The 25213-nt window shown below is 42.6% G+C and overlaps 1 protein-coding gene across 2 annotated transcripts in view; it reads right to left on the reverse strand.

Moving 5' to 3' along the window:
• Nucleotides 1–25213, reverse strand: part of LOC144769074 (E3 ubiquitin-protein ligase RNF14-like) — a 189934-nt gene that overhangs the window by 79066 nt on the left and 85655 nt on the right. For both annotated transcript variants that reach the window (XM_078653074.1, XM_078653075.1), the window contains exon 6: nucleotides 11111–11268. In XM_078653074.1, the coding sequence (XP_078509200.1) occupies nucleotides 11111–11268 (158 nt within the window). The remainder of the gene's footprint in view (nucleotides 1–11110; nucleotides 11269–25213) is intronic.

The following is a 25213-nucleotide window of genomic DNA, read 5'->3' on the forward strand; positions in this document are numbered from 1 at the left end:
TCTGCCGGGTGGGGTTCGTACGATTCATCGGAGGGGCCAGGGCAGAGTTTGATTATCTGGGTTCGATACAATGGCTTTGTTTGATATGGGATTTGCTACCTCTGCTGCTCCGGGAGTTAGGCGGGGGGGGGGGTTCTTATAACTTCCCCTATCTGTTTGCTTATTTGTTTTCTTTAACTAGCTGTGTATGACGGTAGGGGCTGTCTCCCTTTGACGGGGGGGGGGGTGGGGAGTCCGGGAGCTCGTATTGTATGACATTTCCTCCTCCATCTTTTCCCTTCCTTGGGGTTTAGTTTAGTGGGCGACAGGCACACTGCTAGTGGGGTTAGGCCGTGGCCATCCGCAGGGGTGCAGGGTGGGGGGATGTTTTTTTTTTTTGTTTTTCCTTTATTTTGTTTCTATGGCCTTTTCTTCCTTTTCCTTTTTACAAGAGATGTGGCGTATTATCCTAAGTTGCATTGTTTCTCATATTCGGGTGTCAAGTGGTTGATATCTATTATCCTGCTCTAAGGGTGGAATTGCTGTGATAATGGTGACTGTTGGTGATCTGTAACGCATTGTACTGCTTCAGTTGTATGCCTTTATTGTCGATTCACAGATGCCTTTAATTGATATGTATTTCGTCTACCTATCTGCCTGCTCATTGTTGCAATGTGTTCTACTGTATGACTCCCGATATGGCCATTTCTCCTCTTGTATTATAATCAATAAAAATATATAAAACAAGCATTTACAATGCAACGGTTTCGCCTTTGGAAAAGTTAGAGCGATTGGCAATGTAAAGGACAATGCCATTTATTTATCTGTTTTCAACTTCTTAACAGAAGACTATACAATGTACTATAGCATTCACTAGTTTTACAATGCTTCAACCCAAGTTACCTGCAATGCTAGAGCGCTCAATTGTACCACCAGCTCCTTACGTGACTATCTCACGCAGTCCGGTGTTTTACTTTACATCCTGGAACTTCTAGTCCTGTTTATCGCAATGGCAAAACGTGCACTACAAGTCCCAGATTGCAAAGCAAAAACACAATGAAAGCGCTAATCCTGCATAGAACTGGAAACTTGTGAGTTTTAAACAGCGCCCTGCAGAACTGCCTAGGGTCAGCTAATGTGTTCTGATTTAATAACGGGAGTCACACAAGATCGCAACACAACAGGGACAATACAATCAGCATATGGAGTGGCTCTGACATCTTAAAATAGGTGTGGTTCCCACTTCAACTAAGCCTGACCCCAATCCTGCCGGAGCCGGATGCATGCACACAATACAATCCCTCAGGGACACAGTAAAAAAATATAAATTTTGGATCCGTTCATTTTGTGCATTCTGAATCTCACAATTAATTACAAGAGAGAGGAAATCTTTTAGATACCGGTCACAAGTATGAAAGTTCCGTAATGGGAGAGGCAGGAGTACCAGACAAACTACGTAGAGTAAAAAGCAAGGTGTAACAAGCATTTACAATGCAACGGTTTCGCTTTACAAAAAGTTAGACACGCTTTCAGTTTTAGTAGAGGAGACCCCTTGTCTCCCACTGCAGCTGAAGTATTTCAGCGCTGTGAATTAACCGCCTCTTGTGAGAGTTAGGTCTACTTTTTTAGAGAACTTTTAAGGCATCTGCAAAGTGGACTGTGGCCCAGGGTCCCAGCCTTTTAAAGGGGGTGGGAGTGAAGGGGAGGTGTGGTGTGAAAGATTCAGCTCTGTTCTACAGTTTTTTGCGCGCATTACTTATATTAATTTTCAAAGACATTTGTGCATATAGTTTATTTGTTAATTTATATTTAATGTATATTAGACATTTTGCAGACAAAATGTGTTATACAAGGAAGCCATAGCTGGATGTATTAGTGAAAGTATGAATGGATGAGTGAAGGGGGGAATGGAATGATGAGTTAAAGGATGGATAGATGAGTGAATGAGTGGAAGGATGGATGAGAGAACGCGTAAATAAATAGATGTATGTGTGAAACGGTGGATGTATGTGTAAGGGTGGATGGATGAGTGAAAGGATGGATAGATGAGTGAAAGGGTGGATGGATAATGAGTGAAGAGTGAATGGATAATTAGTGAAAAGATGGATGGATGCATTACTGGAATGTTGGATAAGAGTAAATGAATTTTTTGCTTGGTGGAAGTGTAGATGGATGTGTAGAAAAATGTTGCTGTATTATTGAAATGGTGGACGGATAAATGAAAGGGAGGCTGATGCATCAGTCAGTGGATGGATGAGAGAAATTATGGATGCATTGATGTATTGATAAGTGAAAGGATGAATGAATAGATAGATGGATGAGTGAAAGTGTGGATGTAAGGATGTAAGAGTGTGCGAGGAGCGTAGAAAAGACTATGTGTGGATGAGTTGTTAATGGATGAATTAATGAGTGGATGAGCAAATGGATGAGTGGGTGGATGGGTGAAAGGTGGATAGAAGGATGAGTGTTTAAGTGAAATGGCAATGAAAACTTAAATGGTGGATGGATAGATGGATGAGTTATTTGCAGAATGTATGGGCAAATTTGTGCATGGATGAGTGAAAAGAAGAACATAAAGATGTATTAGTCAAAGAATGCATACTTGAATGAAAGGGAGGATGTATAGCTTGAAGGCTGGATGCGTGGATGGATGTGTGCAATGTTGAATGAGTGAATGGATGAGTGACTGGGTGGATGAATGAGTAAGTGAAAGGATGGCGGGATGAGTGAAAGTGTAAAGTGTTGGATGTAGTATTGAATGGATGGATGTGTGGAAGAGTGTATGGATCAGTGGAAGAGTGGATTGTTGAGTGAAAGGATAGTTTGGGTGAAAGTGTACATAGTTGGATGGATGAGTGAATGCATTGATGGGTGGAAGAGAGGATGTATTAGTGAAAGGATGTATTTTTGTGAACAGATGGATGGATGGATGATGGATGGATGAGTTAAAAAATGTATATATGAGTGAAAGGGATGGTGGAGAGCAGGAAGATAGGATGGATGGATGAGTGAAATATTGAATGGGTGGACGGATGAGTGACTGGGTGGATGTATTACTAAGTGAAAGGATGGCTGAATGGGTGAAAATGAAAATTGTTGGATGGAATATTGAAAGGATAGCTTGTTTGAAAGTGTAAATTGTTGGATGGATGAGTAGATAAGAAGCCAAGGCAAAATGGCTTACCTGTACCTCTAAGACGCGAACATCACCATACATACCCGGCAAAGGAGTACATGCCCAACGGGAAACGAAGACAAAAGCCAGGCACGACGGGACACGGGATAAGCCTAAAAAGCGAATGTGGAAAAATACATTATTAGCAAAGTCATAATGGCTTACCTCTACCTCTAAGACGCGATCATCAGCATACATAATTCTATTGCAGTTGCCTGTAAAGAAAAAGTAAACAAAGCCATCTAAAGTCACCTATTACAGTAAAACATTGGTATAATACAGCACTTACATTAAGCTACTTGAAGTCTGGAAAAGGTGGCGCTTACCGCGAATTAAATCTAAAACGTGCCCCACCCTGAGGTATTCCAATGCTGTACTTCCCTCCGGCAAAAGATACAAATGACACCAACAGCAGTTTCGCGAAAAAAATGCAATAATAAATTGAATAAACAGTGAGCTATATTTACACGAAAAGCCTAATGTAAAATTAAAATAAACCAAACGAAAGTACTATGTCATTGGAGAATAAAGTAATGCAAAAAGCACACTTACACAAACACGACACCTAAGACATCACCATCTGCCTTTTACCATAAAAACAACACCACACATTCTAAGCAAAGTCCAAATCGCTTAACTGTACCTTTAACATGGGAACATCAGCATACATAGATGGCAAATGAGTCCATGAACAACAGGAAACAAAGACCACAGCTATGCACTACGGGGCACGAGATAAGGCTACAAAGTTATTTTTAAATAAACACACATTAGCAGTAAAGTCAAAACCGCTTACCTCTAAAAGTATAGGAAAGGAATACATGGACAACGGGAAACGGAGACGACAGCCAGGCACGATGGGACACGGGATAAGCCTTGAAAGAAATCACAAAATCCAGACACATTAGCAGTAAAGTCAACGACGGAACACAGAAATCCTTAATAACATTAAACACACATTAGCACTAAAGTCAACGACGGGACACAGAAAGCCTCAATAGCATTAAACACACATTAGCAGTAAAATCAGATCAGTTTTGCAGCCGCCTGTAAATAAAATGCAAACAACAAATACATCTTATGTTGACAATTTCAAAAAAACATTGACGCAAAATATCAATTACCTTATGCTCCTAAGTCTGGAAAAGATGTACAAAGTCTGGAAAAAATGGCGCTTACCGCTAATTAAATCTATAACGTGCCCCACCCTGACGTATTCCAATGCAAAACTTTCCTGCGGCAAATGATACGAACAGCAGATTCGCGAATAAAATGCAATATTAAATAGAATAAACAGTAAGCTATAGTCACATGAAAATCCTATTGTAAAATTAAAATAAACACAATGAAACTACTATCTAATTGGAAAATAAAGTTATGCAAAAAGCACACTTACACAAACACAACACCTAAGACATCACCATCTGCCTTTTACCATAAAAACGTGCCCCACACTGCCATTTTTAAATAAAGTACACCCCCTAAAAATATATCAAAACTAAAGACATCCAATAGTAACACATTGACTAAAACATTCTTAATAACACTAAACACACATTAACAGTAAACATAAGATTAGCAAAATAAACAAAACGCCTTACCTCTAACATCAAAACAGCAGCATGTCGGGACCAGTTCATGCACAGCAGTGCACACAGCTGCACTAAGACGCCACGGGCCATATTGGACCTGAAAAACAAATAAATAAACATTAGAGTATCAAAATAAACAGAATGCCTTACCTCTAACAGCAAAAGAGCAGCATACATACAAGTCGGAACAACTTCGTGCACAGCAGTGCACACAGCTGCACTAAGACGCCACGGGCCATATTGGACCTGAAAAACAAAGAAATAAACATTAGAATATCAAAATAAACAAAACGCCTTACCTCTAACATCAAAACAGCAGCATGTCGGGACCAGTTCGTGCACAGTAGTGCACACAGCTGCACTAAGACGCCACGGGCCATATTGGACCTGAAAAACAAAGAAATAAACATTAAAATATCAAAATAAACAAATTGCCTTACCTCTAACATCAAAACAGCAGCATATCGGGACAAGTTCGTGCACAGCAGTGCACACAGCTGCACGAAGACGCCGCTGGCCATCTTGGACCTAAAAAACAATTAAATAAACATAAGAATAGCAAAATAAAAAAAATGCCTTACCTCTAACATCAAAACAGCAGCATGTCGGGACCAGTTCGTGCACAGCAGTGCACACAGCTGCACTAAGACGCCACGGGCCATATTGCACCTGAAAAACAAAGAAATAAAGATTAGAATATCAAAATAAACAAAATGCCTTACCTCTAACAGCAAAAGAGCAGCATACATACAAGTCGGAACAACTTCGTGCTCAGCAGTGCACACAGCTGCACTAAGACGCCACGGGCCATATTGGACCTGAAAAACAAAGAAAAAAACATAAGAATATCAAAATAAACAAAACGCCTTAGATCTAACATCAAAACAGCAGCATATCGGGACCAGTTCGTGCACAGCAGTGCACACAGCTGCACGAAGACGCCACGGGCCATCTTGGACCTGAAAAACAAAGAAATAAACATTAGAATATCAAAATAAACAAAATGCCTTACCTCTAACAGCAAAAGAGCAGCATACATACAAGTCGGAACAACTTCGTGCACAGCAGTGCACACAGCTGCACTAAGACGCCACGGGCCATATTGGACCTGAAAAACAAAGAAAAAATATTAGAATACAAAATAAACAAAACGCCTTACCTCCAACATCAAAACAGCAGCATATCGGGACAAGTTCGTGCACAGCAGTGCACACAGCTGCACGAAGACGCCACGGGCCATCTTGGACCTGAAAAACAAATAAATAAACATAAGAATAGCAAAATAAACAAAATGCCTTACCTCTAACATCAAAACAGCAGCATGTCGGGACCAGTTCGTGCACAGCAGTGCACACAGCTGCACTAAGACGCCACAGGCCATATTGGACCTGAAAAACAAAGAAATAAAGATTAGAATATCAAAATAAACAAAATGCCTTACCTCTAACAGCAAAAGAGCAGCATACATACAAGTCGGAACAACTTCGTGCACAGCAGTGCACACAGCTGCACTAAGACGCCACGGGCCATATTGGACCTGAAAAACAAAGAAAAAAACATAAGAATATGAAAATAAACAAAACGCCTTACCTCTAACATCAAAACAGCAGCATATCGGGACCAGTTCGTGCACAGCAGTGCACACAGCTGCACGAAGACGCCACGGGCCATCTTGGACCTGAAAAACAAAGAAATAAACATTAGAATATCAAAATAAACAAAATGCCTTACCTCTAACAGCAAAAGAGCAGCATACATACAAGTCGGAACAACTTCGTGCAGAGCAGTGCACACAGCTGCACTAAGACGCCACGGGCCATATTGGACCTGAAAAACAAAGAAAAAATATTAGAATAGCAAAATAAACAAAACGCCTTACCTCTAACATCAAAACAGCAGCATATCGGGACAAGTTTGTGCACAGCAGTGCACACAGCTGCACGAAGACGCCACCGGCCATCTTGGACCTGAAAAACAAATAAATAAACATAAGAATAGCAAAATAAACAAAATGCCTTACCTCTTACATAAAAACAGCAGCATATCGGGACCAGTTCGTGCACAGCAGTGCACACAGCTGCACGAAGACGCCACGGGCCATCTTGGACCTGAAAAACAAAGAAATAAAGATTAGAATATCAAAATAAACAAAATGCCTTACCTCTAACAGCAAAAGAGCAGCATACATACAAGTCGGAACAACTTCGTGCAGAGCAGTGCACACAGCTGCACTAAGACGCCACGGGCCATATTGGACCTGAAAAACAAAGAAAAAATATTAGAATAGCAAAATAAACAAAACGCCTTACCTCTAACATCAAAACAGCAGCATATCGGGACAAGTTTGTGCACAGCAGTGCACACAGCTGCACGAAGACGCCACGGGCCATCTTGGACCTGAAAAACAAATAAATAAACATAAGAATAGCAAAATAAACAAAATGCCTTACCTCTAACATAAAAACAGCAGCATGTCGGGACCAGTTTGTGCACAGCAGTGCACCCAGCTGCACGGAGACGCCACGGGCCATATTGGACCTAAAAACACAGAAATAAACATAAGATTAGCAACATAAACACATTAGTAAAGAGTCAGCATTAAACACACATTACCATTAGTATTAACTAAAAATAAATATTAAAAGAAAGTTAGGAAAAAAGGGGCGGCAAACAAAAGCCGACAAAAACAAATGCCGTGATGAAAACAAGCGCTTCTCTGTGCGCACCAATGCTTGGCGCACACGGCCCCAGAGACAAACTCTATTTATAATCCAGCACAGAGCACCCCACTCATGGACATTGATACACTTGATGCCCGAGTGGGCGTCAGATCTGTTACTAGGAAAAGGGGCGATAATTAGCTCCTGCTGTGTCTTGCAGCCGTCAGTGAATAGCGCTAACTGAGAAAACAGGAACATTAGTTAAGGACCAATAAGGCAGTTGGGAATAGATAAAAAGTCAAATAAATGGAGAGGCACTTATGGCGTATGGGGGCGTGTGTTTGTTCCAAATAGTATGGGCTGCACGAGGGAGAGAGGCTCACTCCGGCGTCAGCAAATCCCTTAGGCACGCAAGGTTATTCAGCAAATCAATGGTGCCTTGTGGAGATAGGTTAAGTGGGCAAATGTGTCTGGGAGTGGGCGCTCTACATTACAAGGGAGGAACAATGCTGCAGAACTCTCACATGTACAGCAGCGCATAAATCATCCTGAATGCGAAGAGCGGAGCTACCTTCCGGCTTCTCTGGTGGACGCGCTGAGTATGAGGGGCTGAGGCAGTGTGTTCTGTCAAAACCGGCTGCCGGAGAGCTTGTGCAGCGATTCAATGAGCCTCTGGGTATTTCCGATTAGCTCAGCTGATTAGCTAAGGCTGGGCCATATTAACCCATTCAGAGCCTCGCGGAGTCAAGTGAATTCAAGGGCCGTAGAGAAGGCATGAATCATAACAAGCATTGGCCGCGCGGCCGAAAAAGTAAAGCCATGCAGCCGCGAAATGAAACAAGTCAGGTCCCGGGCCGCGCTGTGATTGGCTGACGTCACGGGGGTGTCCCGGGCCGGCAGCCAATCACAGCGCGGCCCGGGAATGACGTCACGGGGGTGTCCCGGGCCGGCAGCCAATCGCAGCGCGGCCCGGGACAAAGGGGCGGGGCTTAAAAAAAGCACCAGAAACGTCCCCGAATCGCGTTTTCTGGAGAAAGCGCGATTGACAGCCTCTGTCTCCCAATGGCTAGCCTCCATTTATGGAGCTAGCCAATGAGAGGCAGAGGCGGTGCCGACATCCCTACTGTAGACAATAGTTTTCGATCTGGGAGTGGCACTGCGTGCCCCTCGCCAGGTCGAAACCTAATAAAAAAGGCAGTCATGGTGATGGGAAGTACTAGGTCATGAGACACATTCCTGAAAGCCTACAGGAAAGGGGATCTCCGAATTTTAACACACCCACGTCTCGGGTGGTTACGCTGAAATAAAAAGATGCTGTGCAGTGACGGATCTAATCTAAGAAACTGGTGGGAAGCACCAGAGGGTATTTGACATACAGTCAAGCAGTCTGAAAATTAGTGTCTTACTTCTTAATCCAAGTTGGCAAGACATCTTGCACACAACGGACACTGGGTGGCTCAAGTATCTGGCAGGTAAAGCAAGTTGCGGTGTCCTTAATCTAGCAGAAAAAAACAGACTGGGGCATCCAAATGCCCTACGAAAAAGAAGACATTGTATTACTTTTCACAGCAGGCAGTGCAGTATGGTGGTGCACAAAACTGTTAAGTGTTGGAGATTTCCTGGATGCTGCAGGGAGTGTAGAGAAATGAGGTTCCTGGAAGGGAATATCCTGCAGCAGGGGAGTTCCCTGGAACTGTCAGACACTGCAGGCTGGGAAGGTCCCATGGATCTGCGAAGTAATACTGTCTGCACCTGCTGGCCCCTCTTACCTGCGCAAGACCGGGTCTTCCATATCTTGAGCAGAAGGATGATAATAGCCGCCAGGTGAGACAGATCTCCAGTAAGTCTGAAGACGTTCATGATGAGGGGGTTGCTGCGACCAGGGCCCTGGTGAAATAACGCTGACTGACTGCACACCTGGCAATGAAAGGGCCCGGTTCCGTACTGCAGCTGGGGTAGGTCTGAAAATGGCGAGCGACGAGCGACGTGGCCCGGGGACGTGGCCAAACATAGGAAGGTGGAGAGAGGACTCTTGGAGCGCACCGCCCCCTCGGGACGCACAGCAGCATAGCGGACATCTTGAAACGGATCACATTGGCAAAAGCAGTGTCCCAATGAGGTTTCAAGAGTGACTAAATCACCGCATATAACATGTAAACTATGAGGTATTTATGACTAACGTTTGCTGGAGTCAATTTGTTTCAGCATCACTTGACAAGGAAATAACATATGACTATAACTGTATTACTTATCAATATCAAGAAAGCAATACTGTTAGAAAACGGCAATTATTTAAGGAACGAGTAAGTATTAGGAGCGTGTTTTGTTATTGATTAATTATTGATTCTTTGTGTATGTTTTATTTAAATTACCACTTATGCAGACCCTACTTCTGTTTCATAATGGCCACTTTATTACGCAGACCTGTTGTCTGGTTGCCTAGGCATTTACCAAGCGTGCTTTCTTTTCGATCGGAGTTACAGGAGCGGCCATCTTGCACTGTCAAGGATTTTCACAAATATATATTGTTTAAAAAAAATCACATTTGAAACTTAGTCTTATTTTGATTGTTTGCCAAACACCACATTTAATTAATAGTTTCCAATAGCGGTAGCGAGGGGGGGGCGGAAAGGCACACGGAGGGGGCGGGAATGGACAGACTTTCAGTGAAAGGGGAGGGAACGGGAAAAAACGTAACTCCGCCCTGGGAAAAAATCTCGGGAACGCCCCCGAATCTGGTCCGGCCTTAACGGACAGATCTCTGTTCCAATGGCTAGCCTCCATTTATGGAGCTAGCCAATGGGACAGGGGGGCATATTCCATTTTCCTTACTGGAATCAAGAGATTTCTCTGGAGGCGGAGCTAAGAGCTCCGCCCTCCAGCGAAACCTAAAAAAATATATATGCTTCTTCTTTCCACACCGCTTGCTACGGTTTCCACGCTGCTTAAGTTGTTACTTCATAGTGTGCCATACAGCTCAGTTGGTTTACAATGCACTCCCTCTCAGTAAAAAGTCACAGGGAATAATTACCGCTTTGCCCCAAACTGCTGCCACTGTCACTAGCAGAGAGCAGGCAATGCAGAGTAAAAGCAAGCGGGACGTCCAAAGTGACAGTGGAACAGTTCTTTGCAAGCGTCCATGTTTACCTTTGGCATCCCTGCCACTTCCAGGGAGTACAACTGCACTAAGTGAGAAGGGTCATGTATATATGGCTGCCAGGTAAGATCCTCGTAAAGTAGCTTGCTTAAGACAGATTTTTAGAATTTGGCAGATGAGGAGCGGAAAGTGTACCTAGCTTTCTCATTTAAGGTGATTCTTGCAAATATGTGAATAGTCTTTGGTCAACATATTGTCCTATCGAATACGCGATTTGATGCTGATACCAGCAGTGTACAAGCTTTGCAAAGTCTAATTTCGTATTCACAAAGGTTAGCACTGTGAGGATCCACCCGGGAATCTTAAATGACTCCAGTTTTCTACTCTGCAACGCCTTTACCCACAACCACCCCAATTAAACATGCATGTTTTTTAGCTCGGGTAAGGATCTTAAATTGCATTATGAGGGCATTTGGGCAATAGTGCGCCACAGGGAGTCCGAGGAAGCAGCCGACTGAAATATGTATGAATTATACCATTTATTCACTCTCTTATTCTTCCATTCAAGACTGTAAACATTGCGTGAAAATCTAAGAAATGACCTCACCTCGATGTTGACACCACACCTAGGGCACTGTTTGCAGGTTTTGGCAATACATTCCTTGTTAAGCCTCCTCTGCCATTTCTTGCACTTTATTTCTTTATAACTCAAAGATTGTTCTTCCTCAGAATCATTCTCTGGTTCTTCAGTAACTTCATCGTCTTCTGTAAACAGAGGTACATGAGAATAAAAATCTATCAACTAATCATATTTTCAAAGGAGTCAAATGTCAGAAGGTCAAGCATCAACAGTACAGATTTTGATAATTTAGGGCCGTATTCTTGAGTAGCAGTGTGCTATGACAGACTTAGGTGTGAACTGATCATGTAAATCCAGTACTAAGTCATTTTTAGATCAGATTAGAAATAAATCCAGCTTTCAGCATTTTTTAGGGGAATATGTTTCACTTTTTTCTTAGTTGTGTTTTGTAGATTCCAGTGGTGCTTTTTAAGAGATCTTGACACATGTAAGTTTACTACTTATTAGTATATGTGGGGGAGGGACCAGGGGAAATGAGTGGAAATGGGGGGATTACTTACTACTAAATGGGAGGGGCTTTAGGAGGAGTAAGGATGAATTTAGGAATGTCTAAGGGGGCATTTAGGTAAAGACAGACACATACGTACACAACAGTAAATCCATTGCTCTTCACAAACTGCACTTACAAAGTGACTACAGCCAAACAACGACCCAATACAGTAGGAAATGTACTCCAGTTCAGATCCGGAGTACGTCCTGCACCACACTTGGTCAGCCACTGGTTCTGCAACACCCCGCCATAGAAAATAATGCAAGTAGGGACTTAAAATACGACCCTGTAGGAAATAATGTTAAGATAAATGTAATTATTTTGATTTTTTAAAAACCCTATATATATATATATATATATATCAACACAGTTCAGGTAGCACCAATAACGAGGGATGCCACAGGAAAATTAATTTGGAGTTCAAAATGTAATGGTCGACATCTTGCCAGCAAACACCGCACCAGTACACAGGCATCCAGATTTAAACATGCCAGACGCGTTTCAGGAATACATTTACTTTCTTCAGTGGCAGATCCGTGAGTAATAAAATCGCGCTGTAGCCGTGCATTTCATAAGTTCAAACATCCCGCCCTCCAGGCGTGGCTGCACCTCAGCCTCTTGGATGTTGTAGTCTTGTTTGAGAGTATTGCCTCAGTGGGTGCGCTAATTATTACAGTCTCATCACAAATATAAAACCAAGTGGTTTGGTGCACTGGGCTGGTGCTGTGCTTACCCCGCTTTACAGATGCCAACTTCAACTCCGTGCCGTTTTCAGCCCTGATGCTGCCACCGTGCACGTTTCCTTCCGATAGTTCCAGCACCGACTGGGCCAGGAACAGACCCGCTTCAGCAGTGAGCCCCTCTCCACGGCCGTGCAAAGCCGTGTAACATCAACACAGTTCAGGTAGCACCAATAACGAGGGAGGCCACAGGAAAATTAATTTGGAGTTCAAAATGTAATGGTCGACATCTTGCCAGCAAACACCGCACCAGTACACAGGCATCCAGATTTAAACATGCCAGACGCGTTTCAGGAATACATTTCCTTTCTTCAGTGGCAGATCCGTGAGTAATAAAATCGCGCCGTAGCCATGCATTTCATAAGTTCAAACATCCCGCCCTCCAGGGCGTGGCTGCACCTCAGCCTCTTGGATGTTGCAGTCTTGTTTGAGAGTATTGCCTCAGTGGGTGCGCTAATTATTACAGTCTCATCACAAATATAAAACCAAGTGGTTTGGTGCACTGGGCTGGTGCTGTGCTTACCCCGCTTTACAGATGCCAACTTCAACTCCGTGCCGTTTTCAGCCCTGATGCTGCCACCGTGCACATTTCCTTCCAATAGTTCCAGCACCGACTGGGCCAGGAACAGACCCGCTCCAGCAGTGAGCCCCTCTCCATGGCCGTGCAAAGCCGTGTAACATCAACACAGTTCAGGTAGCACCAATAACGAGGGAGGCCACAGGAAAATTAATTTGGAGTTCAAAATTTAATGGTCGACTTCTTGCCAGCAAACACCGCACCAGTACACAGGCATCCAGATTTAAACATGCCAGACGCGTTTCAGGAATACATTTACTTTCTTCAGTGGCAGATCCGTGAGTAATAAAATCGCGCTGTAGCCGTGCATTTCATAAGTTCAAACATCCCGCCCTCCAGGCGTGGCTGCACCTCAGCCTCTTGGATGTTGTAGTCTTGTTTGAGAGTATTGCCTCAGTGGGTGCGCTAATTATTACAGTCTCATCACAAATATAAAACCAAGTGGTTTGGTGCACTGGGCTGGTGCTGTGCTTACCCCGCTTTACAGATGCCAACTTCAACTCCGTGCCATTTTCAGCCCTGATGCTGCCACCGTGCACATTTCCTTCCGATAGTTCCAGCACCGACTGGGCCAGGAACAGACCCGCTTCAGCAGTGAGCCCCTCTCCACGGCCGTGCAAAGCCGTGTAACATCAACACAGTTCAGGTAGCACCAATAACGAGGGAGGCCACAGGAAAATTAATTTGGAGTTCAAAATGTAATGGTCGACTTCTTGCCAGCAAACACCGCACCAGTACACAGGCATCCAGATTTAAACATGCCAGAAGCGTTTCAGGAATACATTTCCTTTCTTCAGTGGCAGATCCGTGAGTAATAAAATCGCGCTGTAGCCGTGCATTTCATAAGTTCAAACATCCCGCCCTCCAGGGCGTGGCTGCACCTCAGCCTCTTGGATGTTGTAGTCTTGTTTGAGAGTATTGCCTCAGTGGGTGCGCTAATTATTACAGTCTCATCACAAATATAAAACCAAGTGGTTTGGTGCACTGGGCTGGTGCTGTGCTTACCCCGCTTTACAGATGCCAACTTCAACTCCGTGCCGTTTTCAGCCCTGATGCTGCCACCGTGCACATTTCCTTCTGATAGTTCCAGCACCGACTGGGCCAGGAACAGACCCGCTTCAGCAGTGAGCCCCTCTCCACGGCCGTGCAAAGCCGTGTAACATCAACACAGTTCAGGTAGCACCAATAACGAGGGAGGCCACAGGAAAATTAATTTGAAGTTCAAAATGTAATGGTCGACTTCTTGCCAGCAAATACCGCACCAGTACACAGGCATCCAGATTTAAACATGCCAGACGCGTTTCAGGAATACATTTCCTTTCTTCAGTGACAGATCAGTGAGTAATAAAATCGCGCTGTAGCCATGCATTTCATAAGTTCAAACATCCCTCCCTCCAGGGCGTGGCTGCACCTCAGCCTCTTGGATGTTGTAGTCTTGTTTGAGAGTATTGCCTCAGTGGGTGCGCTAATTATTACCGTCTCATCACAAATATAAAACCAAGTGGTTTGGTGCACTGGGCTGGTGCTGTGCTTACCCCGCTTTACAGATGCAACTTCAACTCCGTGCCGTTTTCAGCCCTGATGCTGCCACCGTGCACATTTCCTTCCGATAGTTCCAGCACCGACTGGGCCAGGAACAGACCCGCTTCAGCAGTGAAAATTAATTTGGAGTTCAAAATGTAATGGTCGACTTCTTGCCAAACAAGACTACAACATCCAATGTATTCCTGAAACGCGTCTGGCATGTTTAAATCTGGATGCCTGGGTACTGGTGTGGTGTTTGCTGGCAAGAAGTCGACCATTAAATTTTGAACTCCAAATTAATTTTCCTGTGGCCTCCGTCGTTATTGGTGCTACCTGAACTGTGTTGATGTTACACGGCTTTGCACGGCCGTGGAGAGGGGCTCACTGCTGAAGCGGGTCTGTTCCTGGCCCAGTCGGTGCTGGAACTATCGGAAGGAAATGTGCACGGTGGCAGCATCAGGGCTGAAAACGGCACAGAGTTGAAGTTGGCATCTGTAAAGCGGGGTAAGCACAGCACCAGCCCAGTGCACCAAACCACTTGGTTTTATATTTGTGATGAGACTGTAATAATTAGCGCACCCACTGAGGCAATACTCTCAAACAAGACTACAACATCCAAGAGGCTGAGGTGCAGCCACGCCCTGGAGGGCGGGATGTTTGAACTTATGAAATGCATGGCTACAGCGCGATTTTATTACTCACGGATCTGCCACTGAAGAAAGGAAATGTATTCCTGAAACGCGTCTGGCATGTTTAAATCTGGATGCCTGTGTACTGGTGCGGTGTTTGCTGGCAAGAAGTCGACCATTAAATTTTGAACTCCAAATTAATTTTCCTGTGGCCTCCCTCGTTATTGGTGCTACCTGAACTGTGTTGATGTTACACGGCTTTGCACGGCCGTGGAGAGGGGCTCACTGCTGAAGCGGGTCTGTTCCTGGCCCAGTCGGTGCTGGAACTATCGGAAGGAAATGTGCATAGTGGCAGCATCAGGGCTGAAAACGGCACGGAGTTGAAGTTGGCATCTGTAAAGCGGGGTAAGCACAGCACCAGCCCAGTGCACCAAACCACTTGGTTTTATATTTGTGATGAGACTGTAATAATTAGCGCACCCACTGAGGCAATACTCTCAAACAAGACTACAACATCCAAGAGGCTGAGGTGCAGCCACGCCCTGGAGGGCGGGATGTTTGAACTTATGAAATGCACGGCTACAGCGCGATTTTATTACTCACGGATCTGCCACTGAAGAAAGGAAATGTATTCCTGAAACGCGTCTGGCATGTTTAAATCTGGATGCCTGTGTACTGGTGCGGTGTTTGCTGGCAAGAAATCGACCATTACATTTTGAACTCCAAATTTCTTTTCCTGTGGCCTCCCTCGTTATTGGTGCTATCTGAACTGTGTTGATATATATATATATATATATATATATATATATATATATATATATATATATATATATATATATATATATATATATATATATATATAATATATAATATATATATATATATATATATAATTTAATGTAAAAAAACTATACATGGAAACTAAGTATTATTTTGATACAATATTTTTAAAACATTTGTTTAATTTAAGAATAATACATTTTTTAAAAACATGAATTCAAATACGTAACGTATGACATTGTTTTCTACCAAATAAACAAATATATACATTTTACTTAAAGTTGAATTTTTTAAACAAAACTTACTTTAAATTAATATAATGTAAATATTTAATCCAAAAGTAAGTTAATTTGTTGAGGCATTTTTTTTTATTTTGTTCTACATTTACAATAAATATATAAACTTAAAGTACATTAATAGTTAACCAAAATATATTTCTACTATTTTTCTTTTTATTTTAACAAACTTTTAATCTTTTCCCTATACTTTACCACACAGAGATCTCCTCCCCGGTAGTGTGAACATTGCCTACCTCCAAAAAGTAGCAACTTTACAGTATTAACTTAAACATTAATTTATTTTATTTATTGTAAAAAATGTCATCCCTAAAGTAAAATGTTTGAATTAATTAATAAACGTTAAAAAACATTTGTATAGAATTACTTTAAATTGTTATTATTTAAAAAAAAAATTTGATACATTAAAAAAGGCTATTAAAATATTTTGTCATAAAACATTACTCTTTCATGTATATATTATCTTCTAAACATTAAATTAAACATATATATATAAATATATAATAAGTGAACATATTGTAACATTATTTGCTATGAAATTCTATTTGAAGTCCTTGTCTCCATTATTTTCTGTGGGAGTGTGTTGCAGCTTTCTAAGGCTAAACACAGTATACTGCCCATCTTACAAAGGCCAGTTTAAACTTTTGGACTGGAGGCTGTACAGTTACAGTTGCATAGGAGCACACAATCCAGTCGGAGGCACAACAATCCACTTGACAATCACTCTACAATCCACATAGAGACCTTAGAAGCATTCATTGAGGCAGTCTTTCAGTCCACACCAGTGTTTCTCAAATATGCAAAATAAGCAGATTCTGCTTCTGCGATAGCCTGTGAAAATGGACTGTTGGCTGTCTGCTGAAATAGACACCGTTATTTTGTTTTTAAATGTAAAACATTAAAACATGTCCCTAAACCTTACCATACGGAGATCTCTGCCCCGATAATGGACATATCCACCAAGTGAATGTAACATAAAATATGGTCATAAAGTCACTATCAGTAGTAGTTTTATGGTCCTATTTGATTTTTTACTGACGCCACACCGCATTTCAGGGGACGGGGGCATGCAAGTGTACACATTTCAGTAACTTTACACTGGTTAATGGTAAACAGTCAAAACTAGTAAAGTAATCCAAAGTGTAAGAGTACATTTACATGTTTACATATAGTGCATCTACACATTTAGATTTAGATTTAGCTTTGCAAATAGACCCCTATATGTTTTACAGGACAGGTATTTCTCCCATATTCTCAACAATGATAAGGCCAAATGTGAAAACGTGCATGTAAGCTACATTTTATGGCCTACTTCCAAAAGAAATAAAAACTAATATATTTAGCACCGCATTTTTTTTACGGCACTTTATTTTCTAGCATGGTTATTTTGTTCGTAGAAGTTTAAGGAAATCTGTGTGTTCATCAGTGTTTATATGTTTACACCAATACGAGCTACCTTTGTTTATAGGTTTACCATTGTTTAGAGGTTTAGACCGAAATCAGGACAGCCTAGGTGTCTTTACTTCAATATTTTTGCAGGCCAGTGGGACCTCAATATGCACAAAAGGGAAAGTATATGCACATAAGTGAAATCACATAATGCACAACAATGGAAGTATTATATTACACACACTAAAAAACAAGTTCATAATTACAAGTACAGGAAGGGGAGTAAAAATGTCCATGCGGAGTAAAGGAAGTACAAAATGACATATAGAACATGAGGAATATATGATATAATATAATATAACAATAAAATATAATATAGTCTGCATATAAATTACTTGTATGCTCATCTTGTTCTTATGTAATATAAATAAGAACAGGATGAGCAGACAGTTCATTTATATAGAGAATAAGGGGAAAATAAAACTATACATACAATAGCAGAAGTATATAATGACATGCGTAACAAGGGAGGTGCACACTTACATGCACAACAAAGGAAATATATAATAACATGCACAATGGACAGATGTAATTACATACACAAGACGAGTATATAACAGCACACATAGAAAGGTAAGGGTATGATTACATAAGAAGAAGACCATATAATTGCATGCTCAACAATAGCAGAGTATAGTTACATACATGCACAACAAGGCGAGTATATAATGGCATACATAACGGGAGAACTTCACTGAATTCACAAGAGGAGTTAATAATCTAATGCATAACAAGCACAGTACACAGATTATATCAGTACATACACATCACAGTGAGTATATAATTACATGCACAACTTGGTGGGCAGTTGGAACTGCCTTTAAAGCATATATATGTCCAGGGTCAATGATCAACAGATTGGCCTGACAATCTGAAGAACAAGCTGCTGCAAAAAGAAGTTCTATATTTGGAAGTATTATCTACAAAAGCACAAAGGAAAGCAATATCAACATGGAGGACACTGGGCTATGACAGAGTAGAATGTATAATAAAGAATGCTCTGGGCACAGCTGGTAGGGCATACAAGGAGGTAAATTGGGTTTTGGAGAGTGTCTATATAAATCAGGAGATAACTGGGGGCAGTAGATAAAGGACCTGAAGCAGCAGGTGGAGATGTGCATTTAGCATTATCAGTATGGACATAAAGTTGTTGTTGGCCCTAAGGAGAAATGATGGAGGAGGCATTGAACGGCTCATGTGTGCAAGGTCTACCCAGCTCACTGAAAGGAATGTGTTCTTCGGAGTACTTTTTGTTACATTGCTGAAGGCCCTAAAGCAAAACAAGTGGTGCTGGCAGGGTGCTGACTAGGATGAGCAATGACAAAATCCTTTGAGCTTTGTGTATGTCACTGGTGAGGGTGTTGCAACCATATCAGAAGAGTGTGAATCCAAATTGAGTTGGACAAAGCAGCGTAGGTAGTGTGGACCTAGTCTTGGATGGACTGCACCATGAAGCCTTAATACGAGAGGTGTGCTCTACACAAATCAATTATGATGATATAAAGTAGCATAGCCCAATGTAGCATCCATGTGCTTCCATGAAATCCACAAATGTCTAAAGGTTTCTGCACCAAGCAACAGATTCATCTCCACACATTACGCCCATCAACATTCTGGAAGTTGAAGTCGCTGCCTCTCGTTCGGACAGAAAATCACTCCTCCCTTCACCACCACCCTCCATAAACCACCATCCACAAAATATAGATTTAGATAAATTCTCAACCACCAAACCCCAAGGAAATAAACACAAACATGAATCTCCATTTCACAAACCCCACACAACAAGCCTCCACTTTCCTAACCACTAAAAGAAACCATGCCATCCCATACCTCTTTGCCATACACTCCACAAGCCACTCCCCAAATCTACCTTCGGCACCTACCCTTCATCAGAGAACAATTTTCCCATCATAGACTAGACTCATAAACATCTTCAACCTGCTCTCTCTACACTAGAACACACCACAACCCAAGCAATCCTCAAACTACATAGTCTTGAAATTCCCTCTTATCTAACTGATACCATCATGTTATCACTCATACATCCCATCACAGAGCATTAACATTTACTACGAGACCATGGAACAATGCACAATTACTTTACCACTCCACACTCAATCATCTTTCTCCGGTAACTCATCTGACACTAGGACACCCCACCCACTACAAACCTCGTACCAGGTATTCCACCATCACAAACTGCAAACACCGCCCTTCCTGACACACATAACTATTTCAAGCTTCAACAATCAAAATACCTGGATACATATAAAGCATTAACATCATAACTAACTGTAGTCTTTACACCAACCTTCTCTAGCAACTCTATACCAAAAAGAAGCACCCACAAACACCGCCTGCCATATATCTTGCATCGCTACCATGCAAACTTCATGGCACCCAATGTTTCAAACCTAGAATAGCAATTACCCACCACAATTATAACTACCTACACACCCTCAGCTGTCACCCCATAACATCCTCAACCTACACATGACATACAATATTTTTTCTGCCCACACCTTCCAGCAACAACACCACAAGCACACCTCAACACGATCATGGAAGTGTCCTGTGCACAATACGGTACTCCTCCACCAAAGGGCACAAGTTCCGATACACTATTCCACTACAAGGAATGAAATTGCTTCCTTATCTGCCACACAGCAGCCCTTTCTCTAAAACTGAATGTTTAACCCTCCACCACACCTCTCACATCATAAACCCCACAAATACCACCATAGCCACCTTTGAGACCATGATAATTTAGACACACCTCAACACATGGTACCGTCTAACGTTCATTTTTACACACCATATCAAGGTAATGCCCTCAGCACATTATGCCATTTCTATGAAAATTACACAGCACCAGGGTATCATGGTCAATTCTTATCATGGTCATTTTTTATCTAAAACAATACATGACATTCACTCATAATCACACAACCACAATGATTACTTCACACCAAAGACTGTATTTTGTCAACCCTTTGACTCTTGTTACTCCCAACTAGGACACCTTTAACGCCCAACACATACACCACTGCCACCGAATAAGTGACGTTACAACGCGATCATTTAAATCGCAGTACGTTACATCGCAGTTATTACAACGCAAGTCATTACAATGTCTTGTGCTAGAGGCACTGGACTTAGGAATAGTATGATTTACTATTCCAACTTCAGTGTGTGTAACAGTAGGGAAGGTGTTGGAATAGTAAATCATACTATTCCTTAGTGTAGAGCGCCATCCAGCGCAAGTTGTTTTAATGACTTGCGTTGTAATGACCGCGATGTAAATGTATCGTAGTGTAACAACCACGTTGTGCAGGTCGTTTGCCCTGCCACCCCACATGTATGGTAATTCTCGTCTTCCAAATACGTTGACTTCTTGCCCATGAAACTCTCTTGCTGACCCTGTGACAGCCCCCCCCCCCCCTTCTCCCTGGGAACATATGGAGCCTGAGGTCAGTCTCTGCCCATTGACTGTTAGGCCTTGAGACCCCTCAAAGTGTCGCTGCACTGAGATTCTCCTGCAAGCACCTCATCTGGCATGGTCAACTGACATAAGAGTGAGAAAGGGAAGGTGTTTTATTTGGGTGGACTGTCCAAGGACATCAGGACAGAGGATCAAGTAGGCATCGTGTTTTGCTCCCTGTTTTGAATGCACTGTACAGTTTTAGAATGGGGAGGGGAAGGAAGCAATTGGTTATTACATAAGGCACTGACTGTGGCGAATGAAAATATTACTCGGTGTCATTCAAATTCTGCTTAAACTGTCAACGTGACACATTTGTATTCAGTTCTAGTCGCTAAAGGTTACAAATGTGAAGACCACTTGGCAGTAGATGTCTCAATCAATTCAGTTCTCACGGCAGTTAATCTCTCTTGAATAACACATTTCATGACCTTTTGATGTCTCTCATGGCACATTTATTTGAAGTTTTATAAAGCCTGAACTAGGCCCAATGAAAAAGGGCAGCAAAGCACTGTGCATACACAGCTAGTCAAATTAACAGGGGCGGCTGGTCCACAGGGGCGTCGGGGCAGCGGCCCACTAGGCAGAATCAACAAGAAAAACTGTCCACGGGCAGCAGGAAATATAAGCAGACGGCAGACGCAATTCGTCTGTTTACATTTCCGGCCTGTGCTGGCAGCTGCTTCAAAGCCTCAAGTGCGCAAGACAGTGTCATTCAACAATAAACGCGCACGCATGCAGGCGAGAGCAGCAGTAGTCCAGAACTGGACTCCGACTGCGCATCTGCGAGAAGAGCACTTTTAATTTCAGCACCCCACTCCATTGACATTACATTAGGTATGCTGTGCTTGCCTAGTGTCGTGTAGGAGTCTGAAGATAGGATCCTGCTCGGGCGGTGACGTACAGTCGCCCCATGCCCTGTCAAATGGCAGGATACAGCTGAGTAGCCACCCCCAGTCAGATCCAGTCTCATGATTTGCCACGTGCCATGAGAGAACTCGGAGACGTGATGCGACGCGGGACCGGCGGAGGAGATGCCTCATCCTGGTAAGTGTATTTGTTTTTATTTAATTTAATTTGGACTCTAAGCTTCACAAGGAGGTCATTAGCTGGGGTTATATGTGGCACTTCAGAAGTATTCCAATCGGAAGATATAGTTAACCCGGTATGAACATTTTTTAACAGGGTGGTGTCAGTGGGAAGTATGAGGTTGATTTTATTTTAGTTGTGATTAGTTTAAAGAGGTCATTTATGAAAGAGAGCTGTTTCTAAAACGCTGTTATATAGCAACAAGCCTCAGTCTCCTTGTAGTAGTAAGGGGGAGGTCAACATTTTTGTTTTCACAGTGCGCTTTGGGAATAAAAGGTTCAAACTATGAAAAATAAAGAAAAAACTAAATAAAGCAAGTCAGAGTGTTCGCAAAATGGCTAGATTGATTTTATTCACAGAAACAATAAAAATGTTATGATAACGCCGATAGTTAATGTTTTTCCTAGAGAAAGATCAGAGTTTTGTCTAGTGGAAGTTTTGACTCATGGAAAGGTAGCGCAGAAGGTTAATATGCCTGCTGCAAAGAACATGTACCTGATGCAGATGACAAAATGCACATGATGTTTAGATGTTTAGTTGTTTGTTAAATAAAAACATCTGTGAGGTACTCAGAAATGCATTATATCTCGAAGTCTGTTATGGTGGTTATACTGAGTAAGCAGCTACCTATACTGAATAAGCTACCTATGTTATATGACATCTCTTTATTAATGTAATAACTACACGTTCACAATTGCTGTATTAACCTTCCTGCTTTCTCAAATTTGCTTGAAAATGCACCATTTGTCCACTCTTTTTTCAAAATGTACTCAGGGGGAGTACCCCCCCTGGAACCCCACTTAGGTTGTTCAGGCATGCTCGCTACGCTCACTTGCTACAGTGCAGTATGACAATAATTTTACGCTCACCACTTTCAAATGTCACTAGCCGCCACTGCAAATAAAAACAGAGGAACAATAACTTTGCAGACAAATAAATATATAATATATAGAGATGAGGAGAAGGGATGCAAACAAAAGAGTGGGGTGATATGCAGAATCGATATGTACATAAAATACGCAGTCTTTAAAGTAAGGCTTCTAAATTGGCCTTAAAAAATCGAGCTGCATTAGAGGGTGTCTCTATTAAGTTAGACAGCTGTATTGCCCTATGTTCAGGCCTCCCTGGAGCCCTGCAAGTTCAACTTCAAATAGCATGCAGGTGTTAGAGCTGTCAAAAGACTTAGTCAAAGGTAACATCTGTTCAAGGCCACGTCTGGTAGCGTGTCTAACTTTCAAATGCCTTATTGATAAGGCCTCTCACTGCCTCAGCTCCAGGCTGTAGCCTTATCGGCCACACTTTAATTTAAAAGTGAAAGATACAACTCTACTCGTCAACCCTACATTCTACCTCTCCACCTGAGGCAGCAGAGCTTTTTCAATACAATCTCCCTCTGTGTGGAACTCTGTCCTCCTCAACAGAGCCTGATGCTGGGGAATAACCTCAGGGAAAAGCTGAAGACCCTTTATTTTGACTGAGCAGGACATATAAAGCCAGAGCCAAGGGATCCAATCAGATGGTGCCAGCTAGGTAAGTGCTGTTTGTTGTTGTACTAAATTCTGATAACATGATGGTGGTTTTATAATAATTTAAGAGGTGAGTGGAAAGTAAATTCGATTGCGCCTAAAACGCATTAGCTTCCAATACCAGTAGCTTAATGTTACTGTGCTAGATTCTTTTATTATGATGAACACCGATTTGATTCATTAGGTGGGGTTTCGAATCAGTGGAATATGGGGTGCTGAGACCTACCTCAATCCCGAGGCTCATTTCAATTCTGGTGTGTCTGAAGATCAATGTGGGATTTTGTACTCTACTGCGACTCAAAAGAATACTCTAGCTTTGCAGCTTGCTGTGAATCCTGCAAGTTGAGCAGGACTGACTACACTACCATTGGGAGCTCCACCAACATTTGCACTATCAACTGCGTTCACACATGCATTTGTGCTTGTCTGGGCGCCTGTATTGGCACATGGAGGTGAACCTACAACGGTACCCACATTGGCACGTACTCATGCACCTGCACTAACACCCACCCCGGCGCTAGGACCTAAACTCATTGGCATACACACCACTGCTGATCACTGAATCCACTGTTATGTAGGTAGACAAGGAGTCTGACACAAGGAAATGCAGGCACTGCAAGAGGGAACTATGGATACTGTGGTTAGGAGACACAGATGCTAGGAATGACAGATGGAGGGAGACAGAGATGAGGACAGAAAGGCATGCCCTTTGGGGGCTGTCATTGCACTGAGACAGTGAGAAATGAAAAATGTGCCAGGAAGACACAGAAAGTGATACTGGCATAGGAATGCTCAGACTTTGATGACAGACGCACACAATAGGATTGGGAGACACCAACAGGGGTGGACAGGAACACATACATCAATACTGAGACACTGAGGGCCTTATTATGAGTTTGGTGATGCTGGAGTGGGGCTGTCCCACTCCTGCACCGCCAAACCCGGGTTTGAACTGCCTGCCAGATTAGAAGTTTTCTGCTGTCTGGCGGGCAGTTCTTTGGCATTTCCACAGCAAGGGGAATGTCGAAATCAGTACCTGCATGGGATGGACTGCTGCAGTCCACACTGTGTAGGTAATGGGGTGCATGCACACAGGGGGGAACAAAATGTGCCCCCCCATGCATGCACACCATGCCCTGTAGGGCCTTCTTTTTTTTCTCACTGCCACACTTTTCATGGCAGTCACACCATCATGACAAATGTGGCGGCAGAAAACTCGTAATATACTTGCCAAGCACATTGCAGCCTCAAGACCACTGCGCCACCGCCAGGTCAAAGACATTGGACACTGAAAGTAGTGACACTGGAAGAAGTGACACTGGAAGTAGTGAACACAGGAAATGGAGAAACCAAGACGAGAAATCTCTACCAGAGGTGGAAGGAAGGAAGTGGCATGAACAAAGTTACAAACGCTCTCATTCTCATTCAGGGCAGTGCTTAATTAGAGTTGTGGGTTGCATGCAAGGCCCATCTAGCACTAATTTCTGGG

The sequence above is a fragment of the Lissotriton helveticus genome, chromosome 7 (assembly GCF_964261635.1).
Source record: "Lissotriton helveticus chromosome 7, aLisHel1.1, whole genome shotgun sequence".
NCBI lineage: Eukaryota > Metazoa > Chordata > Amphibia > Caudata > Salamandridae > Lissotriton > Lissotriton helveticus.